Source organism: Neodiprion pinetum, chromosome 2 (genome assembly GCF_021155775.2).
Source record: "Neodiprion pinetum isolate iyNeoPine1 chromosome 2, iyNeoPine1.2, whole genome shotgun sequence".
Taxonomy (NCBI): Eukaryota; Metazoa; Arthropoda; class Insecta; order Hymenoptera; family Diprionidae; genus Neodiprion; species Neodiprion pinetum.
In genome coordinates this window covers 40,337,495-40,364,133 of record NC_060233.1, presented here as the reverse complement: position 1 = coordinate 40,364,133, position 26,639 = coordinate 40,337,495, and the positions used below count along the sequence as shown (strand labels likewise).

At 42.5% G+C, this 26,639-nt stretch overlaps 2 protein-coding genes across 3 annotated transcripts in view; both read right to left on the bottom strand.

Moving 5' to 3' along the window:
* The window catches only part of LOC124211045 (guanylate cyclase 32E), a 30,413-nt gene extending 29,210 nt beyond the window's left edge, over positions 1 to 1,203 (bottom strand). The window contains exon 1 of the mRNA XM_046609689.2: positions 391 to 1,203. The gene's annotated coding sequence lies outside the window, so the exon portion shown is untranslated. The remainder of the gene's footprint in view (positions 1 to 390) is intronic.
* Positions 1,204 to 10,061: 8,858 nt separating this feature from the next.
* LOC124211581 (somatostatin receptor type 2) overlaps positions 10,062 to 26,639 on the bottom strand; it is a 52,341-nt gene continuing 35,763 nt past the window's right edge. For both annotated transcript variants that reach the window (XM_046610804.2, XM_046610803.2), the window contains exon 2: positions 10,062 to 18,826. In XM_046610804.2, the coding sequence (XP_046466760.1) occupies positions 17,254 to 18,582 (1,329 nt within the window). In that variant the 5' untranslated portion in view covers positions 18,583 to 18,826 and the 3' untranslated portion in view covers positions 10,062 to 17,253. The remainder of the gene's footprint in view (positions 18,827 to 26,639) is intronic.

Below are 26,639 nucleotides of genomic sequence, written 5' to 3'. Positions count from 1 at the left end.
GTGCCGTTCAAGATTCACAAAACGAGGCTTATACCCCGGCTATTTACGGACTTTCGTTTTCACGCCATAAGCGTAATCGGTTCCGCGTAGACGCGTACCTTCTGCAAGCTTACCGCGTTCACGCGTGCAATCGCCTTTCCGTCTGCATAGACAACGCGCATTGACGGAATTTATGCAAGCACTCGTCAACCTTGTTCTTATTCGCGTAATTAGGGTACGTCGTTTGCGATAATTCTTCGTCGTCGTCACTATTGTTAGATACCTTCAACGTTGCTTTCTAATCCTTAGGTACAGTTACGGAAGTTCGAGTTGGTTTCACCGAGGATCAAAATTAGGAAAATTACAGGGCTGATTGAAAAAAGTGATTGTAATTTAATTCTTTTTTCTTACCTTGATAACGTGATAGTTTCCTCACGTGTAATAATGACGACGAATCTTTCCGCTTTCCGCTTCGATTGTGTGACTGTGGAACTCAATGGACGAAATTGAAGCGCAACCTTGTCGATATCACTCAAACAGAAAGTCCTTTCTGTCTTACCGATACAGATTTAATATCATAGTTTATACGTATTCGAGATAATACAGAATCAGAGCCCAAGTTTGACCGTGAATGAAACCGCACTTCTTACCCATTTCTCACCTTATCTTTGAGACAGAACTGCGTAAAATAAAACCACTTCCCAGAGTTCAGCGAGTGATTTAAAATTCAGCCAAACACGCTTGTGTAATTGCTAGGCAACCGTCAGGTCAAAACTGAAGGTAAACACAGAAAAGATAGCCACTATTAGGCTCGTGCTAAACGCCGACAGCACGGAACCGCGCAAATGTCTAAGCACAAATATGTACAAAGGTGAAAGAGGAAATGAAAGAAACGTCGATAAAAAGTTCTCTACAGCGAAAGTCTAGAAAGAATTGCGACGGAACGAGTTCTCGTCCGACTTCGCTAACGAATATGTTTTTTCGCGCTCGATTGGTTAAACATTGCGTATAATTATAAAAACGTTGTAAAAACGGGCCGCCCGTGATTCGCGTTTGCCGAGCTTTCGCGACTCTCTGCAGCGTCCGCGCGCGAAAAGCTCGCGAAGACGAAGAGGCGTCGCGACGCGTGTCCCGGGCCGCGGGTGTCGGAGCGGCGCGAATTTTGCGACAGTAGTAGACGGCGTGCACTGCCAGACTGCCGTACGCTGTGTTGACACGAGGAACGTGGGGCGGCTTCTGGCGCATGCCGTCCGAGTCAGCGTCCCGCACGGTTTCTGACTGACTGGTTAACTTTTGCGATGAATATCCGCGCCCGCACCGACACACGGACGTACATTCGGGGATGTGTAAAAGGCCGGACTCGTGCCTCGCGTCTCTCGATCTCGCGATCGGCACACATCTCTGATATTACACCTAGGCAGAGACCGCGATCTAGATCGTAGATATGACGAACGAACGAAGGAACGAACGATCGATCGAACGACCGCCGATCGCTTGTTCGACGTTACCACTTTTCACCGCGATCGTTGTACAGCTTGATCCGTGTCGCATTGCGTCGCTGTATTACGGCTGGTACCCTTGACTTTTTTAATCCCATGCGGGAGCTGGCGGCAGCTGATTTGAAACCGAGGTACAGCAGGCGAATGCGCGAATCTTTGCGTAGGTGATATTTATGCGGACGATGATCGAGGCGATCGGATCTTTCATTCATGCGTGATGCAATCGCGCGATTTTTTTTTTTTTCGAATCTTTTTAGTGCAGGCGAATGACTAATCGGAGGCCAAGACGTACATCCGTATCTTTCTCGATGTTTCATTCTGATTCAAACTTTCTTTTTCACTGTTCTTGCGTTATGGATAATGAGAAATTCGTTTGGTCACGGTGCTTCGAAAAGCTCGTAAATTCTTGTGACCGCAAGTTTGTTTAATTTTGAAATTTTATTACAGAGGTCGAAAGCTCGTTTGAAAAAAGAAAGAGGAATGAATTGTCGTCGTAATTTTACTCTCGAACTGTTACTTTCGAGGCGAGTCAAAAAGAAACCACGATCTCGTCGTTGATTATTAAACCGCTAATGTCTGCGTAAATCTCCTCGAGGTTTCAACGTCGATCGATCCAAGTGATTATCCGCAAATCACCTTCCAACGAAATCACTTCAGACGGCACCGACCCATCTTTCAATCAATATTCGAGAATATGCTTCGATCATCCTCTTCCTATGTATACTATAAACAAAACAAACGTCACAGATTCCCAGAACCAAAATTGATTTCCCCTTGGTATCTGATCGTCGTATAATAACGACTGGCCGATCGAGTAACAAAAATTAACGTTCCAAATACACGAATGGCGAAGAGTTAGAATCGGGTTCATTGATGGAATAAACTATACCAGTATCGAAAGTCTTTCGAATCGGGTATCGAGGAGCGTATATATCACGTATACATATATATAATTACCGGAGATTCGACCAGGCACAATTATAACACGTTTCCAAATTCAGGTTCGCATCGTAAATCCTTTAACGACCGAAAGTAGCCGACCTGCATCTTGCCCCTTGCCAAACACCTCGACGATATCGCGTGGGGCTCGTATAATAACCACCGAACATTCGATTGGCCCGAAACGAGTCGCTCTGCTCGGACTCTGACGCTCCGTGAGACGAGATCTCGGGATTAGTTTCGATGAATACACTAACGACGGGTGATTCCGGCGAAGCTTTGCACCGATAAGGACGCGGACGTTCGGAGGGGGGGTAATCTCGTCGCGAATGAAAACGATACAGGTACGTAATCTCGGTTTGATCTCGTAGCTCACCCACGTCGCGAAGCCCTTCGGGATTAATTTATGACGCCGATCGCGGCTGGCCGTCGATCGATTCGAGCGAATCGCCCGTCCCCGCGTACAACGGAACGATTAAATCCGTTCCTGGTCTTCGCACCTTCGCACCCCCGACTCTCCGAGAAACTCGATCCTGTCCTTCGCTTCCCTTCGCGTCCCTTCCTTTCCTCGGAATCTAATTTCACCCCTGCAACACCGATTCGCGAGATCTTCGATTTTATGGATCGGGAAAACCCTCGCGAAAGTTTATATTCGCAGGGGTTGAAATAAGCCGGGGTTGTATTATGCAAATATAGAGAATCGCGTTGAAAAAAAGTTCAAAGAATAAGGGAGAGAAAGTATCTCGAGAAATTGGAGGAACCCTGAAAGTGAACGTGGTTTCGTACCCGTAGGTACCGAAAGTCAACCAATCTTCACATTTTTCTCCTGGGAAATTAAATCGCAAGAAAGTATCGCCCGGACTTCGCATACTATACGTGCGATGTCTGTATCGCTGCACAATCGTGTATCCTCCTCGCGCATTGTCCCCGAACTGCAATTGCGTCGGGTCCGCGATACGAGCTGGTTTATCGCGCGATGCACTTATCCTGGGAGAGAGGATGGAGGCGGAGAAGGAGGAGGGAAACTTTTCACCTTAAAAACTTTGCGGGAAGAGATCCGAGCTGCGTTCGTAATCGCAACTCGGACCGACTCGGCTCCTGCAAGCCACCGTGGAACGAACTATGAATTATAATCGGTCTTACGGTTGTCCGAACACGCGCTCTGATACAATTCGACCATATTTCAAGTCTCTCACCTACTCGGAGAAGGCAGCAACCGCGTTGCCTAGGCGCCCGTATTCACTTCCGAGGCTTAACCTACTTCCTACCCCATTTACCACGGTAAATAGCGCCCGTCGATATCGATAAATCGAGGTGGATAAAGATTTTCCCGTTTTTATGATTGGCAATTTTTTAATTCCCCATATTTTTCAGGATTAAAAAATTTCATAATATTCATCTTAGCGCAGCGATGTTTCAGAGAAATATGAGCTTCGGTTACAACGAAACCGTGGCGACATAAAACTCGTAGGAGTTTCAACAATCGCGCGACTTGTTAACAATAATTCAAACGCGCGATAAATTTTCTTCCTCGGGGATATTTTTTCTCGACGGATATGCAGGATCCGCGCCGTTTCCTCTCTTTGTATGTTTTTTTTTTTTTTCTTTCCTTCTTCCTTTTTTCCCTTTTCTCCAAAGAGAGAGTCAGAGCTATGCGTCGGGATCCTGCGCGTAGACAAACGTTCGAATGACGAATACCTACGTGATCGGAATTCATTTATTCCCACTTATTGGACGTATCCAAATATTCGTTTCCGGCACGAGAGGCCCTCGGGACGTGTGAGACGTCGCGTAAGATCGCGAAAATTATTTCGCACGGTTATAATGCGATTTAGCGCGAAAAATTCATCGCGCATATCGCGGTTGCCAAATTTGTTCCTCCTTGGGCACGAAACAGCCGCAAACCCGATACGCGGCGCGGAGAGAATAATTTTTCAACCAAGTAACGGCGAAGGGTTGTCTCCAGCCGGGTATTTACCGCCTTGCAATTATCCTGATTACAGGTTCAGCTGACACAAAAACAGGTTGTGTACATGTATCGTGGTAATATTGAATATACGCGACGATTTTGCGCACCGGGATATGCGCAAATTTCCAAACTGCCCTGACCGTATAACTGCAGCACTAAAAAAACGCGAGATCGTTGAATTTCCGGAGAAAAATTATCCTTATTGTCCTTATTTCGGTGTCACTTTTTTTGGTTTCTCTAACTTCTAACGGATCGATCTTTTCTATTCACCACTTGTGCACAGGTAAGGCCCGATATTTGGGCACGTATGCATGCACGTGGCGCATCGCTCTCTCTCTCTCTCTCTCTCTTTCTGGCATTCTTGCAGACCACCCTGTGCACAATTATCCTTACTTTATGGTCATTCCGATTCTAGAAACGTTTGCCGCATTAATTCTGTCGTTGTAATTCACGGATGCGAAACTAGCGAACTAGAATAGCACTATAACTAATAGCTGCACGACAGATATACTCGCCTTACTACCGCGGCTTATACTTACTTTGAGTAGCTTTCATCTTGCTAAAATCTTCTCGACTTTATGACGCACGATTTACTTACTCTCCTAGATGCAGGATATTTTTATTCTTATGATCCACAAAAGTCACGTTTTTTTTTTCTATACTTTTATTTCACATTTCAGCTTTTCGCGTTCATTTTACTTACCCTCGTTTATTTTTCGGACTTTAGTACAGTCTAGAAAGTTTCATATAATTTTAAAAACGGAATTTTACCCTTCAAGAAAATCATTTTCGTTTCATTATCGTTTTAACAGTAACATGGTTTCGGTTGAACTGTTTTATTTTGTTATCCGTACGTTGCCGATAGTCTATTTTACGTATAGGAATTAAGCCTATCGAAATGTGTTTTTTCGGTTTTCACCTATCGAAGCTCAATGTTTTACTCCCGAGTTCGATGGTAGCTTAATTTTTTTCTGTCGACGGAGCTTTTGTTCTTTCGAAATAATTCGTACGGAAAAAATGTACGAACGAAATACAAAGAAAAAAGGTGTCAAAACACTTTTCTCCGCAGTTCTTTTGAGACAGGTTATCGAACCTCTACTTTTACACATACACCAACAGATATGTACGTCACATATTTCTCCTTCCGATGTTCTGAATTTTTCGACGAATATTATATCACTTTTCACGTGCGTGTTACAACCCATTGTCGAATATGTCGCGATAAGTTTGGCACCTTATACGTGTAAGCTATTTTACTAGCGGTATTGTTAGACGAGTGTGCGTTGGAGCTCTGTTATTATCGAATAATTAAAACGACACTACGGCGTCGCGCTGCTTATTCAAATACTAATTTGCGCCGATGTAAGACGAGGTAAAATCGAACGTTAAACCAATAGACGCACGACTCGAGTGATTGTCGAAAACCTGCTTTCAGAACGCGGATAGGTAGGTATATATTCCTCCTGAGAAGAGCGACGCTTGATTTAGCCGTTGCTCGAAGCCTCTGAAATTTTGCCTTTCCTATGCCCCTCGGGCAGTATCGTGCAAACCGGACTTCGATAGTCTTTCATTCATGAGAAATCCGCTTCCTATATTCCTGCGTGTGTACATTAACATACAGAGGCTGTAACATGCTTGCGAAATATATCGTAGATGCGATTCCCGATCATTCACCGAGGTTAAATCGGATGCCTCCGTCGCGTCTCTCCGTAAACGATTTCATCCCCCTAATCCTACGATAATAAGCTTATACATCCACGGATCCGAATATCTGATTATTCGTACATGAAAGCGACGCAGGAATATAGACTCCGAGGTTTTATTTTAACGATAAGAGAGAGGACTCGGTTAGTCGAATTGAGCCAATTTCGTTCCTTATGTATCTTCAACATTGCAACTGTTACGTGCGTCCCAAATCATCAATGGAATACACCCTTATCGTTTTTTGCTGTTTTCTCTATCACGTCGAACGAACCAAAATCTATTTTCTTTTTTACGACGATGACGATAACTTCTCAGATTCGATTCGATATACAAATATTCACAAACTGATACGGTTACGGGTACTCGTCGTATCTTGTCTTCGTAATCCAATCGAAGAAGAAATTGGAGAAATGCGATTCTTGAATCGTAGGAATCGGAGCTGATCGTGCGGTTTCTAAACCTGAGGCCTGAACCGCGTTTTACCGTCGGTTGATAACGGTTATGCCACATCTACGATACGTAGCGTTTTGCCTTTGCACTTGCGCAATTTTCATGACTTTCACTTTTACACGAATGTAGTTGATTATAGGCGCGTATAGAGGAAACGAGGAGGTGAGAAGATGGAAGGGCAAGTCGCGAGACTCGCAGCTTGTATTCGTGTCCGAGTCGAGTGTGTGTTACCGTAGTTACTTGCCATTCAAAGCCTCGCTTGCTGATTCGCCGGTGTTCCTAACCACCTCGTGATTGCTCCGTAAATGGGACCACACCACACGCCGATTATCCACCTTCGGGGAGTAATAAAAAAATCCTGTTAGACTACATGCTGCGATTTCTTGCGCATCACATTCACAGCTCAAGCTGCTCGTGTAAGAAAACGACGAATAATTATTACGCGTATCGGATGTTATCCATGCTTTAACTGCTCGTCAATTGCCCGTGGCCCAAATAACTCGTTCATCTCTTTTGTACGTACCTCTTGGTCGGTATATGTATACATGTGTATACGTATATACATGTATTAAATTTTTTCCCTCGTAGCGAGATTACGTTTTCATAAAAATAGACCACGTTGCGGCTACATCCTTATAGAAATATATAACCTGGTATACATTGACGATAAATCCAGTTTGTTGTTAAAACTCAAGCTTGGGTCAAAATACGTCGTTATCTTGATAAATCGATCCATCCATCCTGCATCTTTCGTACCGGACGAAAACAATGTTGAAAAAGTGCTAGCTGACGTTAAACAGGAAAAATAAACAAGTAACCGTTAGCTTGTAAAATACCTTACGTAGTTGAGAGTTTTATGAATTGAGACGAAAAACTTACGGCGATTTGGCGCCTGCGCGGATCTGAGTCACAATTTTTTCACCTACGGAATTTTGCAAGTACTTTTTAATCGGCTGATTTTACCCGGAATTCACGAAAGTTAAGACGATAAAGCTACTCGTAACGTGCAGAATCGATATCGACAATCTCGTCGATTCGAATAACGCAAATCGTTGCCACGCTGCACCCATAGAAATATGAGGTAATCCATAAGGTGGCAATTATGTAAATAATGCGATCCGCGATCGCGTGGCTTAGTTTATAATTACCGTCTATAAGGTGCACGCGGGATCGCACTCGGCATTGTGTTTTATACGGATTATTATTTATTATATTTTACATGAAAAAGGTCGCGAAGGCGGGGCATTTAGCCCGTTTGTAACAGCTATTTTGAAATCGGGGCTTCCGGGATCATTTCGTGCGGGTTAATAACCGCACCGCGAGGCTTTTCGTCATCGTACAAAGCTACAAACGTAAATGGGGCTCTCGGAATTCACGGTTGTCACCGCTCGTTATCTCGATCACTCTCGACAGTTTCACTCGGGCAGATTGATAGGAGAATGCCTGTGCAAAAAATTCGGGCAAATTCGCGGTGTGCAGAAGCCCGGAGTTATACACCTGCTAATTAAGATGTCGCTTTAACTCGAACGTGTAATATACTTTATATTTATGTATAAAGGTGTACACGTACATAAACATCCAGACGAACATCACGCGTGTTTCGCGAACTTTCCGGAGGAGAAAGGTTGCGGGTCACCCGGCTGATCGTTACCTTGCCATTTCGCCCCTTGTAACACCGAGTAATGTACGTGCTGGAGAACTTCGTGCGGTGTAACTTACGTAATTAGCACGTTTTTCCCTGACCTGTGACAGGTACATGGCGACACCTGACAGAATAAAGGCCAAGCCAAACAAATATGACAACCACGAGAGAGACTTGACCAATTTCCAGAGGTCCCCGGATAAGACTCCCCGAGAAGACGCCTAGGCGATGAGTCGGCATCGATAAATACCTCGTGGCAATGTGCCTTGTTTAAATTTTCCAGATTCAATTAACGTACTAAGGTTAAATTATCGTTGTCTATGTGACCACGAATTACTTAACTAGGAAACAAATCTTCATACAACATCTACGAAGCCTGTGGCCAATCATCGAGGATCTCCATCTGCCTCTTACGAACGGTAGTCGTACTGTGTCACCGTTCGTAATGATTATCAGCGTTTTGAAGTTAAGTAAACCGTTGTAAAATAACTTGACGTTTCATTTTGATATAATGGAAACTTCTGTAAATTTCGCTTCGCACCTTTTGTTTAATTTAGAATCACTTCAACAGAGTTTCCACCTAGTAGTTTTTTCGAGTCACCTATTTCATACCATTTATGTAAAACAACACGAGCGACGTAATCAACTTGGGAGCCTGTTGGCGTATTTTAACGTGTATGTACGAATGGATGAGTGAACGACTATTTAAAGATACGTATCCGGCATTATTAAGAGATCCTCTTTTTGGATCGTGAAACATGATCAAAATAAAGAAAATTGTGACACTCGGTAAAATGTGCCTGGTATTCCTTTTGTTAAAATAAGTTTCATCTTCACTTGTGGTGTAAATTTCCAGTTATTCTCTCTTCGATTATTAAAATATTAACATGGCCACTTGGCACTAACGAAACCGTTACAGACCTCGTGACAATGTTAACAGTATCAGACGTTCGTAGACGAATCGCAACTTAGCCTGGACGATGATTTATCGCCAGAGTGCCGTTCACCCTGCGTCGGATAAATCCAAGGATTAGAATCTACACTGAGAGAAATTTTTATTTCCTGTTACCGCTCGGTTCTTGACTATTTTCATTTTTGACCACAATCGAAAAATATAGTTCCAGGTAGAAAATGAAAATTAATTTTCTAGCCGTTACCGGAAAGTCTAGTATCCGTTACTATTCTTTCTCATTACGATCATTGTTGCTAGATTTTCTTGCGACCGTCGCGAAAATTTAACGCTCGTGCAACGATAAATCGACGTTAAAGCCTTGTTTGACTAAAAAAGTATAGTAAACCTCACAAACTGATTTTGCGTTGCAATAACCAAAAAAGGATCGACGATAGCGCAAACTGGTTACGCGTACCTCGTTTTTCGCAATTCTACCAATATTCAATCAGTTTTTTTAACGATACCGCGAACCTCAAACTATATACACATCATGGTATACATACATACATAGTACATACCGTAGACCGGCTTTGAAATTGTTCAATTATTATTTATTCATTGTACACATAGAAAATATTACGCACGTATATGATACATCATATATTATTTCAAAACGCCTTCAGACTGATATATATATATATATGTTTTGGTATGTAATTGTTGTGAATTTCACCAAGTATTTTGTGTTGCATGTATTATTTATAACATTATATTATCCATACGTATTGTGTATGATTATACGATGGGCAGAGGTGAAGTCCGTGTACGCCATATTAAATATCAATTTATTAACCATATCTCCTAATAATAGATACTTGTAATGTAGATTTAGCGTGACATTTAAATATACATAGAAAATTATAACTTTACATAATTATCTCATCATTTATTTATTATTATCATATATAGGTATGTATATATCTAATATGTGTTTGCTGGTTTTTTGACTAGTTTTTGTTGTTGTTTTTTTTTTTTTTTTTTTTAATCTAATTTCGTTTTCTTTCCTTCACTTCGTTACACTAGAAATACGTGTCTATAAAAATGTTCCGCAGGAGTGATTTCGCGTGATCGTTGTAAACCAAAATGAAACGAATAGAAACAGAAAATAAAAAAAAAACAAAAAAAACGAGAAAAAAAAACAAACAAATACGTAATAATAAAAGAAACAAAGTTAGAAAATGGTCGAGAGATGAAAATAGAGAGGGCAGAGAAGTACATATTATCGCGTTTAAGCGCGCCAGTTTTTTCCTACTTTACCAACGTAAGGTGATACACGTAGTTCGTTTATACAGCCGTGAGTCACAATGCAATCGAATATCCAACGTGTTTTCCCGCGAGTTCTCTTCGTCGGAATTTCGTTCCCGTCGGTAATACCGCGTCTACAATTAGAGGGAAATTTGGGTACAAAATTGTTCGACCTGTGCATAATGCGAAAAAGTTCGCGAAACCTGACAACGAGTCGAATGCGCGAATTAAGGATATCGGATAACGCGATAAGAGGGAATAAGCGTACCGCATGGTAAGGAGAGTATTGAAAGTATATTGGGTACAAGTTTTATTTCAAATATATTAACGCCTCTCCGTGATTTTTTAAGATTTTTTATATATCGTGTAAGAAACAATGACAAAAATATGTGTATTAAATATCAGAATTGCAGCCCCTCGCGCTCATTTTTCCCCGGTGAATTTCTTTTTCCCCTCCTTCTTCTCCATTTCTTATCATTGTACTTCAATTTAAAAAATGAGAGATTCGTTCTTCGTGAGGTTGTTGTTTTAATTTTTTTTTTTTTATTCTTATTTTCCTACCCGGTCCGAGGCACGCTGGAAATTGCATTGCAGGGAAACGCAGAGGACGGCGTGAAGGTGCAACTCTGAGTATGAAATTATATTACATCGACAAAATTATGAGAAGAGCTTACATGTCACAGTGTCGTGCGATTCATCGATTCGTGCGCATTTTGACGCGTCGTGTTTTTCTTTTACTTTTCTTCTTTCTACATTTATTTTTTTATTTTTTTTTTTTTTCTCCTACGATACGTGTAACATTATACAGAATATATGTATATATGTATACTAGATATAGATTTCGTAATAAATATTGTGTTTACATAATGTATGTATAATATTACAATCGACATCTTCAAGTCAATTATTATTGATCTGTATTGTATAATAGGTGTAAGTACGTTACAATTTTCTAACGAGTTTTTCATATCATATTTAAATCACATCTATATATAGGTAACTTACACATCTGCCGTACAGTCACAGCGTTTTAATTAACATTTTTTTTTTTTTTTATCATTTATTATTTAATTCCGTGTATGTATGCACGTATTTACGTACGTATTTATGTACGTGTACGCGAGTAGGTAAGGGCGACGTTTTTGATCTTTTGTCACAATCCGTCCAAACACCTTATGTTTACAATAATAATGGTCAATGTATTACACGTAATACCTACCCTAAAATCACTCCGACATTAACAGGGTACATCTGATTACCGCGAGGTTTCCTCGCCTCCCTTCTTCGCCTAATTGACAAATGCAACATATCCTTGCACCTGCGTGCATTTGTCGCCTTGTGACGTAGGCAGACACGGTATTCAAGAGTGTAATCCGTGCAAACGTGTCAGAGCAGTCGTACTTTCTTAATTATTTCACCGCGAGTGGCGCGAGTTGCGCAAAACACCAATTCGACATCGTTATCACTTTATCAGACACTTGGTGCTAGTCGGTCGGGGTGCAAACGGCAGACTTGAGTGACGCTAGATTGTTCGGATATTAACACACATACACACTCACAGGCGAACAAGGACTCGCCTATCAAGATTATATATATATATATACATACATTTAGTTATAACCGTAATTCATTTAATAGTTTGCGCTTCGAACATTCTTAAAAATACCAATTTTTTTCAAGTCAATGCTTATTTTTACTCTATCTAATACCTGCTCTTATTTATCTACCACCGTATTGTTTTTTGAATTTATTTCATTAAATTTTTTCTTCCACGAGTCTTGTTGCAGGGGATTGAAGATCGAGTCACGTCTTCTCAGATCTGTGGGGTGTGGTTTTTGTCTTCTGCACATCCGTTCCAATATGCAGGGCGTATAATTCTACGTATCATTTTTATCGAAAAATTTGTTCACCTTAAATTCACTTCTTGGTCACATTTTACATTGTACAGCTGTCAACTGCAGTTGCAGCTGCGCAGTGTTAAAAACTTGTTTTTTTATTTTTATTTTTATTTATATATATATAGAAAAATACGGAGGCAGAATGCGTAGAAGCGAAATTGAAAAACGGTTTCGTTCCGTTCAATCGTCTTTCGATTTCACTTCCGTTTCTTCGTTTGCGGTAATTTTCATCCGCCAATGATACTTGTATTATATGTAAATAATTAACGGATAATCTGACGGGTAATTCATGGCGTTTGGACAGAGGCAAGACACAACGGTACGATTTTATTCCATCCATTTATACGATGTGTATATATATATATAATATGGTGAGACGTGAAAGTAAAAATTTGAAAAATAAGCAAATTAAATTTATTTCGAATCGGCAAAAGCTCCAAGCTGCGGCAGGTATTCGTATGAATTTTTAATGCGTACAACCGCGCCATATTATTTCCCGTCCCATTTTTCACCCGCGGGATGATCGCGTTCCTTTTCTTGTTCCCCGGTTATTGTTGTATATAATATTATACATGGTTGCCGTTAACATCGCGCGATCGCGCTTTGTCTCCGAGGCAACCTTTATGGGTTTCATTGTAAATTGATATTAATTTCTAACCTCCCCCATTCCGACGCCGCAATATCAAGGGAAGCCTGCCGTGTTTTTATTTCGTTTCATTAACGACGGACGTCAAGCTTCGCCTGAAACCTGTCCGTTCCACTAATTACTCTCAATTACAACCAATCATCCCGCGTCTAAACGCGACGTAGAATATAACCAGACACCGTTTCTACACAGCCTCACCAAACGCGAATGTATTATACAACGGGCGGAATAAATCGTCATGTAACGGAAACCCTCGGAAAGGGTGGAGGTCAAACGTTGGAATGGCCGGACGATTCAAGGGTCGTGGTATTGAATTTTTAAAGACGCGAGAATCTGGTTCGTTGAATGCCAAATTTGAAGAAAAAAAGAAAATTTAAGAACGGAGAAATCGAATGTACAACGTCGAAAATATATATAAAAAAAAAATGGCCAATCGTCGTACTTTCCACATTTTTCATAAATTTGCACCTTCATTCTGATCCTTTTGTATTTTAACTTGTCGCGTGTTTAATCAGTAACGTAAAGATATTTCGGAATCGTTAGAATTTCTGTACTATTCAACTTTTGCTCGGATGCCGGTTCCACATTTTTACAATTAGACATTTTGACTTTTCGATGTTTAGGCTCTCCCTGAGTTTGGAAATATGACAAGTTTGACTATCGAGATGTTTGAAGACTCTATCCTCCGGCCATTCTATAATTATCTTCCGCCACCAGCCCTCGGAAAATTGGGACGGCCACGGACTTTACCTCGGTTTTGCTTCTAGCCACGGGCCAAGATGTCGGGAGGAATCTGGTTTGAAGATCGCGCGTCGCGACAATCGAGTGGGTGAGAATAATAGTTTGGTGAAAACAATGGGGCTCTCATGTCGGGGACACTCCACGCACCGCGTGCTTCGGGTTAACAAAGCGGAGCAAGAGACCCACGTGCTCCAAATTTTTTTTCCCCTCCTTTTTCTCCTTTTCCTCTTCTTCTTTTTACGCCGAATTTCTATGCAACTAGGTGGGAAAGGAGCGCGAGAGAAAGGTGGCGGTGGAAAAAGGCGTCCGAAGAAGAAAAGAAGGAGAAGGAGAGGGACCGAGTCCCGGGCTAATATCGATTTACACGTTGACAGAGAAAACGCGAGATAAACCACGATCGCCTAATAACCACCGGTGCAGGGGTACCGGGACACGATAAAGGAGACGCGGTTCCTTTATCACAAAATTCTGGGGCACCGCCGCCTCGTTACAGATAATCCGACCTTGTTGCAGGGTCGGGAATGAAAGGATATCTGCGATAAATAAACACCTGCGCGAGACGCCGAATCACCTTATATACCGCAGGCAACGAAATTGGCATCGTTGAACTTCGAATAAATATATAATATATATACGTGTATATGTATTTATGTATGTATGTATATAATATATAGGTATATCATCTACATATATGTACATATATATGCGTGTGTATAACGTATATAATTTATTCCCATACGCGAGGTTTTCGGCGGCTTGTTCAATTCGCCGACGAAACACTTTTACGTTATTCGTAACATATTATTACGCACATGCATATAGCGAGCCTCGCGCACCAAGGAACGTTTCGTATTAGTTTATATGTAACTGGCCTCAGTATTAAAGGTAGAAAAATTGCTTGGGAAAATCGAATAAAGAGATCCGTATATGAAATCGACTTTTTTTCAATCATTACATATTTTCTCTTCGGAGACGATCTAAGGTTTCTCACGAAGAAGGTTCGCAGACCCGAAATATATTGCGGCGAGTCATATCATTTATTAATTTTTTTTTTTCTTTTTTTTTTCTTTTTTGTACTGGAAAAATTATAATCTTACAACGATTTCCGCATAATTTCAAATAACTTGGGACGAGTTTCGATTGAAACTAAAAATCGAGTTTACCCAAATGATAATCACACCCTCATCTCGTTTAATTGCGATGTGAGATCGCGTCGTCTGTGTGTTTTATTCCTTGATATCGCTATATAAAACAGGGACGCAAGTTAAAACGAAATCATCAACAGTTCCTTGGCGATTAGTATACCTAACTATACCGATATGATTTCTTTTAAATCCTGTTTTCAAATATTTTCGAAATTCATTAAACATTAATTTGACTCACTTATCTTCTTTCATCTTAAAGTGGAAAATATATTATAATATAACGAGGTCCGGCACAACCCGCTACCTATTTTATAATGTTATCAAGTGTACATGTATACAAATACTGACATCACATCTAATTGTAAACATTATTACAACAATAATAGTAATAATAATAATAATTATTATTATAATAATACTAATAATAATTGTATATTATATTACATGCATATTTATATTGTATGTATAATTTCATTACCGTAATATACATAAAATTATTTACACATATAACACATGTATATGTATAATATTACCATGTCAATGAGAAAAATGAGTCATATTGTTATAAATCTTATATAATTATTATATTGGTATGCAGGCATCGAATAAAACTGATGCTGGTCTCGAATCGAATCTTATATAGCAAATATTCAAATCGCCGGCTCACTTTGAGATATCTATAGACTCTTTGTTGGGATCGCATGGTTCGTGGTGTGTGAAATTATGACAAAATATAAGAAGAAAAAAAAACAAACACCTCACTAATGACAAACGAAGTACATATATATGTATACATATGTATACATATATATATATATATATATATGTAAATATATATGTAAAAATGAAAAGATAAAATTCTCGTGTCATAGCGTCGGATGTCCAGTTATTGGCTCGAAGATGAAGGTGAGCTGGCGAGAGGTTGTAAATTTCACGAAAATTTTCTCATCGTCAGAAATTTTGTGCGTACAACGTGTATTGAATGGTGAAATTCCAAACGCGTTGAATAATAGCGAGTGATTACTAATGACGTTCGGTGTCGAGGACTGTCATCCGCTGATACCCGCCACTCTGTACACACACGTATAAACGATTCGATAACGTATGCAAAATTTCCATACGCATCGGGCAGTCTGCACAGCCAAACGTTGGATGATGCCTGCAGGAGCGGTTTGATTTCGTTTGGTTTGTTAGCCGATTGTATTTTCCGTGGATTGGCTCATAGGTACGCACATATGTACAGGGTAGATACGTACATACGTGTATGTATAATCGCTGGATCGATATTGTGTGCCGAATGAAACGATGCAGGTCGTTTTTCCATGCATCGGTGCGGGGGGGGGGGGGGGGGGGGGGGACTTTTCATCCCCTGGCTAACAAATCTAAAACATGGCATTTGCTCCTTTGTTTCCTTTCTTCGAAATTTTAACCCAACGCACAGCACGCGTTATACGCGTAAACACCCGCAGACACGGACGAACTAGTGTTTGAAATGTTTGATTTCAATATATCTAGATTACACGATAATTGAATTGAATATATTGTACAAAAGAAGTGGAAGAAAAAGAAAAATTACATGTTTTTTTTTTCTTTTTTTTAAATAAATTCAAAAAATTTACAGACATTCATTATACGTATTTACACACAACGTCGTTTGATATTTCCACTCACATCAATTACATGATTGACTAATTAGATATTAGAACGTCGCTTGGCCGGATCGAGGAACCTCCCTCTCCCTGCAGCAGCTGGGCGACAAAGGAGCTGATATATTATTCGTATTTCACCCGACAATAACGCACTGCACTGTCTTCTCTGGCGTATCGTGTATAAAGTATTACACATGCACACGTGCACCGATTTCGGTACAACGAAACTTGCTGATTACGCACGTAATTCGCGAGACGTAAATATTTTGGCGCCGATACGTCTTACGCAGACCTTTGGATTGAGGTTAACAACGACAACGGGAATAAAACATCGATTGACAATTATAGATACTAAATTTAGTATGTACGTATAATATTGAATACGCGTACGCATCGCGTAGGTGTACGAAGTAAGTGGTCGCTTGTGTAAGTGTGTATATATATATATATATATATATATATTATCTTTGGTTCGGAATAATTGTTTCGCGACTGGAGAAAGAAAAAGAAACTTCGAGTGAGGGAGAAAATAAGAAATATAACCGAATGACACGAATTTACTTGGGTATAGTGTATACGAGTATATGACGCAGACGATCCGCGGCATGATGAAAAATCGTCCGGCACACGCGTATTGCTTATCCTTCGGCACAAACTTTAAATACGCGGAGTTTCACCCTCGCGAGGAGAATTGTTCGATCGGGGGTTAGGGGGATAAGAATAACGATGATATGAGAGACGGTGTAACAACAACAACAACAACAACGACAACAACGAGTCGAAAATCCGGGCATCTCAGACTTGGGTGAGGAGGGTGAGCTGGGTTCCGTTCTTAACGGCCTCCCTGGCCGAGTCCTTCGAGGAGTCCTTGTTCTGCGCGTGGTCCCTCGACTCGCTGGTGACGGTTATGTTGGACCGAGAAGTCATGGTGACGGCGGTAGTCGAGTGCTCGGCCTTGCTGATGAGCAGCCCTCGTTCCCCCTCCTCGTCCTCGAGGTCGCCCCGCGAGTGACCCGAAGTCGCTTTGTTAGGCTGAAGCCTGTCGGCGTTGGCTTTGTTCTTCCTCGGGAACACGCTGTTCTCGATGTGGAGGGTGGCGTTGACGTCCTTGCCGGCGGCGCAGGTGCAGGCCTTCAGGAAGCTCTTCTTGAAGTTGTCGCTCAGGAAGGCGTAGAGGATCGGGTTCATCGCGCTGTTCGAATAGCTGAGGAACCCGGCGAGGAGGAAGGTCGTGATTATGACACGCGACTGGCACTGTTTCGGGGGTGTGTAGATCAGGGCGACCTGCGTCAGCCAGTAGGGTAGCCAGCAGAGCACGTAGACGGTGATTACGGTCAGGACGAGCTTCGTCACCTTCCTGTGGGAGCGCTTCTTCTCCTTGGACTTGTTCTTCGGTCCGACCGTTCGCAGCTTCCTTATTACGAGGAAGTAGAAAATGAGAATCAGGATCAGGGGTATGGCGAAACCGAGTATGAACGTGTACAGGGTGAAGGTCGTCTGTCCGCCCTGGTTGGCGTTGTCCGGCCAGAGGATGTTGCAGCTTATCACACCCTCCGCCGTCTCCATCGTGTTGGCGTAGAGGAACACGGGGATCATGAAGAGGGCGCTGGTCCCCCAGGCTGTGAGCGATACCACCCTCGATATGAAGGGCGTGCGAACCTTCGGCGAGGATATCGGGTGGCATACGGCGATGTACCTGTCGGCGCTCATTATGAAGAGGAATATACTGCTGGTGAACTGGTTTATGCTCGTGGTGATCATGTAGGCCTTGCACATTATCTTGCCGAACGTCCAAGACTGGAGGCTCATCGTCGTGACCAGGAACGGTATGCCGATGAGGAAACACTCGTCGGCTATGGCGAGATTCACTATGTACATGTTCGTCACCGTTTGCATCTTCGAGAATCTGAGCACCACGTATATCACGAGAGTGTTGCCGAGGAGCCCGACCACGCAGACGGTCGCGTAGAGGATCTGCGTGACGAGCGACACTATCGGCAAATCGGCGTCGCAGTTCGGCTCCATCGTGTCATTCTGGCTGGCGTTGAACGCGCTCAGATTATCGAACAACGACTCGGTGTAGTTGAGGATTATCTCCGAGTTCAGAGCCTCGCTGCCGGCCATCCTGGGCGCGACCGCTAATCGCTGCGGATCCACTCACTGACTATCGGCAGCGTCAAGTCCGCGGTACCATGTCAATGGATCGAGTCTCCGTTGCGGAACTCCGAGAGGTCGGAGGACCGGCCGCCTCCCATCCAGCAGGTGTACTGGATGCTCATCGAATCTCGGTATCGGGAAAGTTTTTTCACCACAAGTCGGTCGGCGTTTCTAGTTCGAACGGTTCCGCAGCCTCGCGATCATCGGGGACCTGGAATCAGAGCATCGTTTTCCGTTACGCACAACAAATTCGACCATTTTTGGCACATGCCAAATTCCTCGCACAATCCTCACCGATCGACAGCCGTGGCATGTCTCTTCGGACGGGTTTATCGGGATCATGATCAGTCCAGGCGTATAATTGGGAAATTACTGTACGACAGGACCGAGTAACGATTCGAAGCTTAGACTCGAATGCATTTCACACCTCAACGACAAATCGGATTACTTAAACGGAGGATCCGGCAACCGGTTGCCTCCAGTGTCACCTTTTATCTCGAAACGATTACTATGTACCTGCACCGACTTGAAAACGGTGCCTGAGATCAAAAGTTTTCATCACCGTTCAATTTGACCTTGGTAATTGGAACAAACGCGGGGTGATTAAGGTAGGCGAATAAATGAATTCCATTCGACGATTCCCGGTTGCGAAATCAGCACGAAGCCGGACATATTATGAACTCGAATATCACAATGGCTGAAACGACTGAATAGTGTTTTATCATTGTATATAACCCAACTACATTATACTTTTAAAGTGCCGAGAATAACTGTTTGTAGCTCATCGAGGTGGAATGGTTCTATTTGCAAAGCCGCGTATCATAACATCAGTTTTGATTATAGTTCTCGGTTGAAATACAGACAGATTGGCTAAATATTTAGGCGAATACGCGATCGCGGATCGTCGTTATATTCTCCGCTCTGCCGAGTTATCATCATCAACGTTGATCAGTCGAGATGAGCCTACGTAGAGTTCGGATGGTGGGAATGCCGCGTCGGCATGCGGCCTTATACCCGATATGCCGGATGACAAAGCCTTGCAGAGGGTGCAAAGTGGGTATCGGAATTAGACGTTTAATTATGGGAGTCGATGGGGGTGGAGGAGTGGCGTTACTGTGACGTACGTGTTGGAGGGGTTATAAATACATGTTTCGCACCGTCAAATGATAAATCAGGCCGGGCTGTTTCGCGCGAATAACCAAACACGCCTCGGTGGATGACGAAGTGCGTATAATAAATTATTTCCCGTAAACATCGGTGATTGTTTAAATCGTTCGAACCTAAAACATTCAGCGTTAAAGAATGCCTGGACAAGAGGTATCGCGGAAGGCGCTTTTTCGTAAGTTCGAAACGACTTTTCGCGGTCGTTTAATATCGATATAATATAATCGCTGCAACGCGGGATTTCAAACCCACGACTTCCATAATTCTCGCAACGCGATTACCCCGCCTTATTCGCGTCTCGAACTGCGGTCCAGGTGTCCCTAACCCGATTTTCCTAATCCCGCAAGATCTCATTTGTCGCTAACCGCCTCTGGATTGTTTCAAACGTACGTAAATCACCGATAGATCGTATTGGTAGCTATAGACATACACGTACACGCGATTTGATTTATAAAACGCGTTATTGAATCGTTCGTATCATTATTATTATTATTATCATACCTATCAGGAATGATTTACCATTCTCTTCGTACGTTCGTTCGTTCGTTCGTTCGCTCGGGTGTTACAGACGAGATATCTCACGCTCGTTGAATTTCGTGTAAAACAACAATTGCTGCCGTTCGGACGATCAATTTTCCGTTTTCCCAACTGCGTCGTACACGAAATTTAATTGCCAAGTAGGATTTAAAATTTAATTTTTCTCCCCGGAGTCGGGGTTTGAATTTTGTTTTCGCATGTTTAAATGCGAACGCAATGAAAGGGGCGACAGGAGTGGGGGGGGGGGGGGGGGGGGGGGGAGGGAATCCGCCGCCCGTTATAGGTTTGTATTATTCCAGTGACCCGGGAGGCAATAAAGATCTTTGGTTTATCCACGTCAACGTGAATCTTCGTAAAAATTACGCTCAAAGCTCGTAAAATCCCAGAGAGACAGAGCAATTTCTTTTTTCTACCGTTACTTCCCCCCTCCCCCCCCCCCCCCCCCTCTTTTCGTCCTCTTCCTTTTACCGATCCCTCTCCGTCTTTAAAATTCCATTGTTTTCTCCGTCTCGTACGCTTTTATCGAAACTGGCTGATATTATCCGCGCTCCGGAATTGTTGACAAACAGAAACAATCAGTCATAATCCCATTTACGTTCTGTAATTTATCATCGATCATTTTCATCGGGTAGGTTTTCACCCCGCGGTATAAGATCCTCGGGTGATTATAAACGGGGCGACTAGGAATCCTCGGCTTCCCTTGAAATCGTCCCGCCTCTCTAAAATTACCCCCGTTTCTCTCGAAGTGGTGCTTTTCTGACCTTGCGCAGTCGGTTCAATCGAAGCGATATCTCTGGTCGATCAGAAGTTATGGCGATTCTGAACGCTCGGGATGCATGAGGCCAGGAATAGATTCACAGGCCCGAGGCTACACGGGTTATGGTAAACGATGGTAAACAAAGTAATCAAATCCCGCGATAATGAAGCAAAAACACAACCGCCGGCCGGGATGCTGAAGAATCAGTTATTCCTGGGGCATTATTTTCGCAACGCTAACCGAAAAGGCATCCGAGGGTGATCCTTCGGGAATTAAGAGAGTTTTTTGAAAGACTGTTCAATAATTACCGTAAAGGAAAATTACACTGGACGGCAAAAAAAGCTTTCTTTTCTCATTCTTATCATTGTCTGTAATTATAATAGATTTGATGATCTTGAATCGAAATATAGTAATAAAAAATATGTACCACGTTTACTTTTCATGTAATGTTTTTGGATTTAATAAAACGCTATTTTTGGTAACAAATTATGATCAAACACTAATGAAAGTAACGATGTTTATAAAAAAAGTTATGAAGTTAAAAATCTCAAACATTAAAATCGTCAGAAAATCTATCCGCTAGTATAATTATAGTTATTTTGTAGTTTTCTTTCTTTTCGCACCGCGCGAAATTTATGTCACAACGAGAACGGTAGGCAACATCTTTATTTCCTTTTCTATAAGTTCGAACTTGTTTTATGTGTGCAGATACTATTTGCATAGATTAAAGTGGTGTAAACGCAAAAACAAAACACAACAATTTCCGAATCTTGAACAATAAAAGAACAATCATATCACGAAATATGTGTATATATATATGTGTACGTGACATTAAAAAATGGAAGGCAGATACAGATTCGGGACGTTAAAATCTTCATATCTATAATATTTTATTTGATGAAGGATTTCGTTGCAGACCTGTGTTATCGTACATCATCGATAAGCGATTAGAAGATAAAATGTGAAAGGAATTGGAAAAAATATTTTCACCGTCTGTCGTAACCGATCCGCAAAAACATCGCAGGCTGATTACTCAGAAATTCTTTGAAGCATGCTGCACCTGTGCAACCCACCAGACGAGCAGGTGAACCAAAATAGCGATCGTTACCAGGGCAGTATTTCGTCATCCCTTAAACGTATTCGCGTAGAATCCACACCCACCTTGTGTCTTTCGAATTTCACGATTTATACGGAATTCCGTTCTAGTATATATGTATAGATATACATAGGTATACATATACAGGTATACGTAACAAGCCGACGCGACGTAGTGATTAATGGACGTGTGTTTCTGCCAGCGCTAACTAGCTACCGTAGCTACTAGATTTGCAAGTCGAAGGACGAAGAACGGGAGCTGCGGCGTGGTGCGTTGGGTGCGATTTTCACTGTCTCGATTAATTTTCCTGCCACGAGAGTACAATCGTTACTTACAGATCAATACACGTAGGATACTCACCGCTCGGTGGGTATTCGAGTCGCGTCGAAATCGGGTAAACGTGGAAAAATTGGCAGGTAATTCGAGTTCGGCAGCGGAATAAAAGTCTGCGAAAGGGTTAAGTAAGTAAGTAAGGCTCGCAGGGGATCGGACTGCAGTTTGGTTTACGGCGAGGACCGAGTTCCGCCTTGAGCGTTACAAAGCTGATCCCCAGAGGAAGGTAGGGATCCGCTTTATGGGCCAGGGTCGTAAATTTCGGTCTGACAACTACGTGCGTGTACTACTAGACGCCCTAGATCACGCCGGGTTTATGAATAGCTTAAATACGAATTAGCAGGGGCTCGGCTCGAGTTACGGCCGAGCTTCGTCTGCGGCGTATTTTTCATAATTAACAATTCAAACTAGCCCGATTCGCCGTATGATAAACGAGCCGACATCGGCCTCGGCGTATCTCGGATCGAAAACGACGACGCCTCGTATTCGCGCATCGGGACCGCGTCTCGGCTCGATCTGCACTTTCGTTTTTGAATTTTCAACTCGAAGGCGCGCGTCGCGGCGTAGCCCGCAGCGTCGCTTGACTTTGACACGGACTCGGCGATGATGGGAGGATCTCCTGCCACACGTCAAATTGTTTCTCTTCGTAGAACACGCGTATCGCCCCCGAGGCTTGATCGATATTCATAGCTCGACGAGCCTCTGCAGTATTCAGATGTCCCGGTTTAAACCGCCGTACCCTGTAGGTATATTATGTACGTTATAACCACACCCGGACACCGGAGGGGTAATTCTGCCCCAAAACTAACACCGCAACGCTCGCGGCTTCTGAGGTTTGCCATAAACGGGAGTTTGCAAATCTTTTCACATTGTTCTTTGTTGTTTTGTTGTTGCCACCGTGAAACATCGAGCCGAGGCGAGGCTGGACAAGACAGGAAATAAAAATTATTTATCTTATCTTTTAAAGTTTAAGCGCGACCTAGTTTATTTTTCTTCTTATACACGTTTCACCCTCTGAAATCTTGATCCTACTCAATACGGCATCGTCAAATTATCCGCGTATTTTGTTCATCATTATTTTTAGATCCCTTGACCGAAATTCGCGATTCGGATAAAAGGAAAATAATAAGATTGACTGTGAGAATAAAGGAGTTGATGACGAAAAAGGTAGAGCATGCGAAATTCGGTTGGACGCGCGAGATATAAATTTCGCGAATAACACGTGTCAAATTAAACTCACAATTTGTTTATATTTATACTTGAATTTCATTCGTACGGCGCTACAGGGTGCGTGGCTATTACCAAGAATTAATATCATCCCGGGCATTCGACTGTATTTTTTACGTTTCTGTTGTATATGTACGTGGATCTGCACAATTTATTACAACCCTGGTTTACCCCCGCACCTAACCACCTACCTTTATTGCCCCTAATTTATCCTGCAATTTTCCATACAAAAGAAAATTATTATTCTTTCTCCGTGCTGTGCTTCTGATAAAATTTGCCAAAAATTAAAGCAAGAATATAACCGTTTCCCTCGATTGGAGCTCGATTAATTCGCTGCAAGATTATCGATGGCGAGTGATTGTTCAGGGAATTCGGAAAAGCGTGGATTTAATTAGCGAAAGTAGCCGCCTCCGCGATCCCAGCGCCTGGAACTCAATTCACTCGGGGCAAGCCTTCTCCCAACGGTATCCATAGATATACTCGCACCGTGCCTTTCGAGGCTTCACCGATTCATCACGTAAATGTATATTCGTAATAAACGAGAATCATATTTTCCTCTCTTTGTACCGGCACGGTTTGCTTCTGTAAACGAAAGATGACTGCCGATGAAATGGAAAAAAACAAACATTTCGAAACGACGTTGGGCCAGAATTAGCAGGGTTAAGTATCACGCGGCAGCTGATCGCACTCGGAGAGTGAAAAAACTGCTTTATATCCAACTCCGTGCAGCCACAACTCGATTAACGCCTGACCCTGACCGCCTCGGAACTGTTTCCAATTTTTCAATATCATCTCAATCCCGCCTTTTGAATGTAATTCTCACATTTTTCCCCGCAAGCTTCGTCCGAAAGCCGGGGCAACGGACGACAAAAATATGCGCTATCGGCGAATTAGTGAAAAGTCAGTGGAGTTGGACTCGACTCGTGCGTTTGTAATAATTACGGCGACGTTTCGCCTGTCCGAAAATACGCTTCTCGATAATCCAGCGATTCGCCCGATTCCCGGCTGATTGTTTGTTTTCAGTGCTTTTGGCAGGGGGAGCCATGCGCACCTGGTCGTTATTGTAAAACTCGTAACGCAGTCAGGATGAGCGAACGAGACTCGAGTTGACTCGAGTGCTCTTGAGTTGTACGGGCAAATGGGCCAACACAGAGCCTTATCTAAATCAATTAAAACATGTTTGTCACATCGCGCGTTAAATATTGATGGAACGCAGTCACACGCGCTGTGACCGTGCGTCGCTTCGCGATAACGCGACTTTTCAAATAAAAATCAACAAGCTACGAGAGGATGGTTGTGGAAAAGGTGGAGCGACGAAGGGGCGAAATGATGATAAAAAAAAAAAATAAAAAAAAAAAGAAAAATAAAAAAAGAATAAAGAAAATGACAGAGTAATCGATTTCACAGGTGAAAAAGAGGAACGTCGAAAAAAATTCGTGACCGAGAAAAATATATCCCACTTTTTCCTCCATTCGCGAAAAGTAATGTTGTTTTTATGGCTGAAACGTTTCCGCTGTCACTTTCTGCACGCGCACATACATCCAGATTTTTCGTATAATATGGGGATCGATTTTGGTGCCATTGACGATCGTCTCGCGCAGAATACAAATATGTAAATCTAATTTAATTTATGGTGCTCGTAAAGAAGGGATTATATGCGCCCCTGTAATATACACCTGAGCCTTGTGTAAAATATCGCAAATAAAAAAAAATAAATAAATAAAAAAAAAAAACGAAGAAAAGAAAAAGATTTTGCAACTTTCCTCTCTCATGTTTTTTCCATTTTTCTTCCCCCTCTTATTCACCCGTCTAAACTGGGTACTCTCTTATCTTTTTCTATGACATTACCCTTCCTTGCCTTTCTTTTCACCACCATGCACCGCTCCCTTTTTTCGCGCTCGAATTTAAACCGTTATTAAAAAAAGGGGAGAAATATACATATACATATATACAGGGACAAAAAAAATTATTTAAAAATAAACCACTGTTTCGCCGTGTTGCGATTCTTCTTTTTCGGTTCTGTCATTTCGTTGCGTACGTAACAACTATACGTGTACGCGAGCTATTACACTTACTTTATCGAATTTTACGCGGGGTGTCTTTTTTTCCTCTTTTTCGTTCGATTTTCTGGGTCTTTTTTACATTTCTTTTTCAAATACGACGAAATTTCCATCGTCCTCTTTTACGGGACGTCCGCGTCAACGGTTTTAATTAATTGACGATACTGCCGCCGGAGCGTCTGTCGTTTACCGATTTATGCAGGTAATTAAAACGAACCGTTCCTTTGTGTTACCGGAGTCGCGAGAGGTGCAGGCATTCCTGAAAGTGACGGAATGATCGATTATTTGCCAATGTCAGTAAATTGTTTCACCATTCGTCGACGTGCGCGTGTGATGGTGGATGCGTGTGACGGACGGACGTGTGCGCCCAGTTTACAATGCGGAGGATATGGGGCGTATTCTTACGTGAGCCGATGAGGTATAATGTCAGAGAGAGAGAGAGAGAGAGAGAGAGAGAGAGAGCGGCGGGTCTCTGGATGTGGGACACGCGGGCATTCGAAATTAATTATTATATTGTTGTGTACGCAGGCTCACCCCGGAGCCCCCGGGGTTTCTAACGAGAATTCGGGGCTTGGCTCGTCCGAATCTGCCAACGTGGAGGTTACACGCGTCGTTTGCCTGCACGATCTAGGTAACGTACAACCCACGAGAGGAACAAAGCTTTTGACACGCAGCCACAGCGCGTCGCTTCCAAAGGAGAAAAATAAATTCACTCGCGCGATGGTGAAAAAACCCGAGGAAAATCACGAAGAGGCGGGGAATCGGATCAATGGGGTGCGAATGACGCGCGGCGGCGACGGTGGCGGAAGAGGAGGAGGACCGAGGCGATGTGTAAGGTGTAACGAGGAGA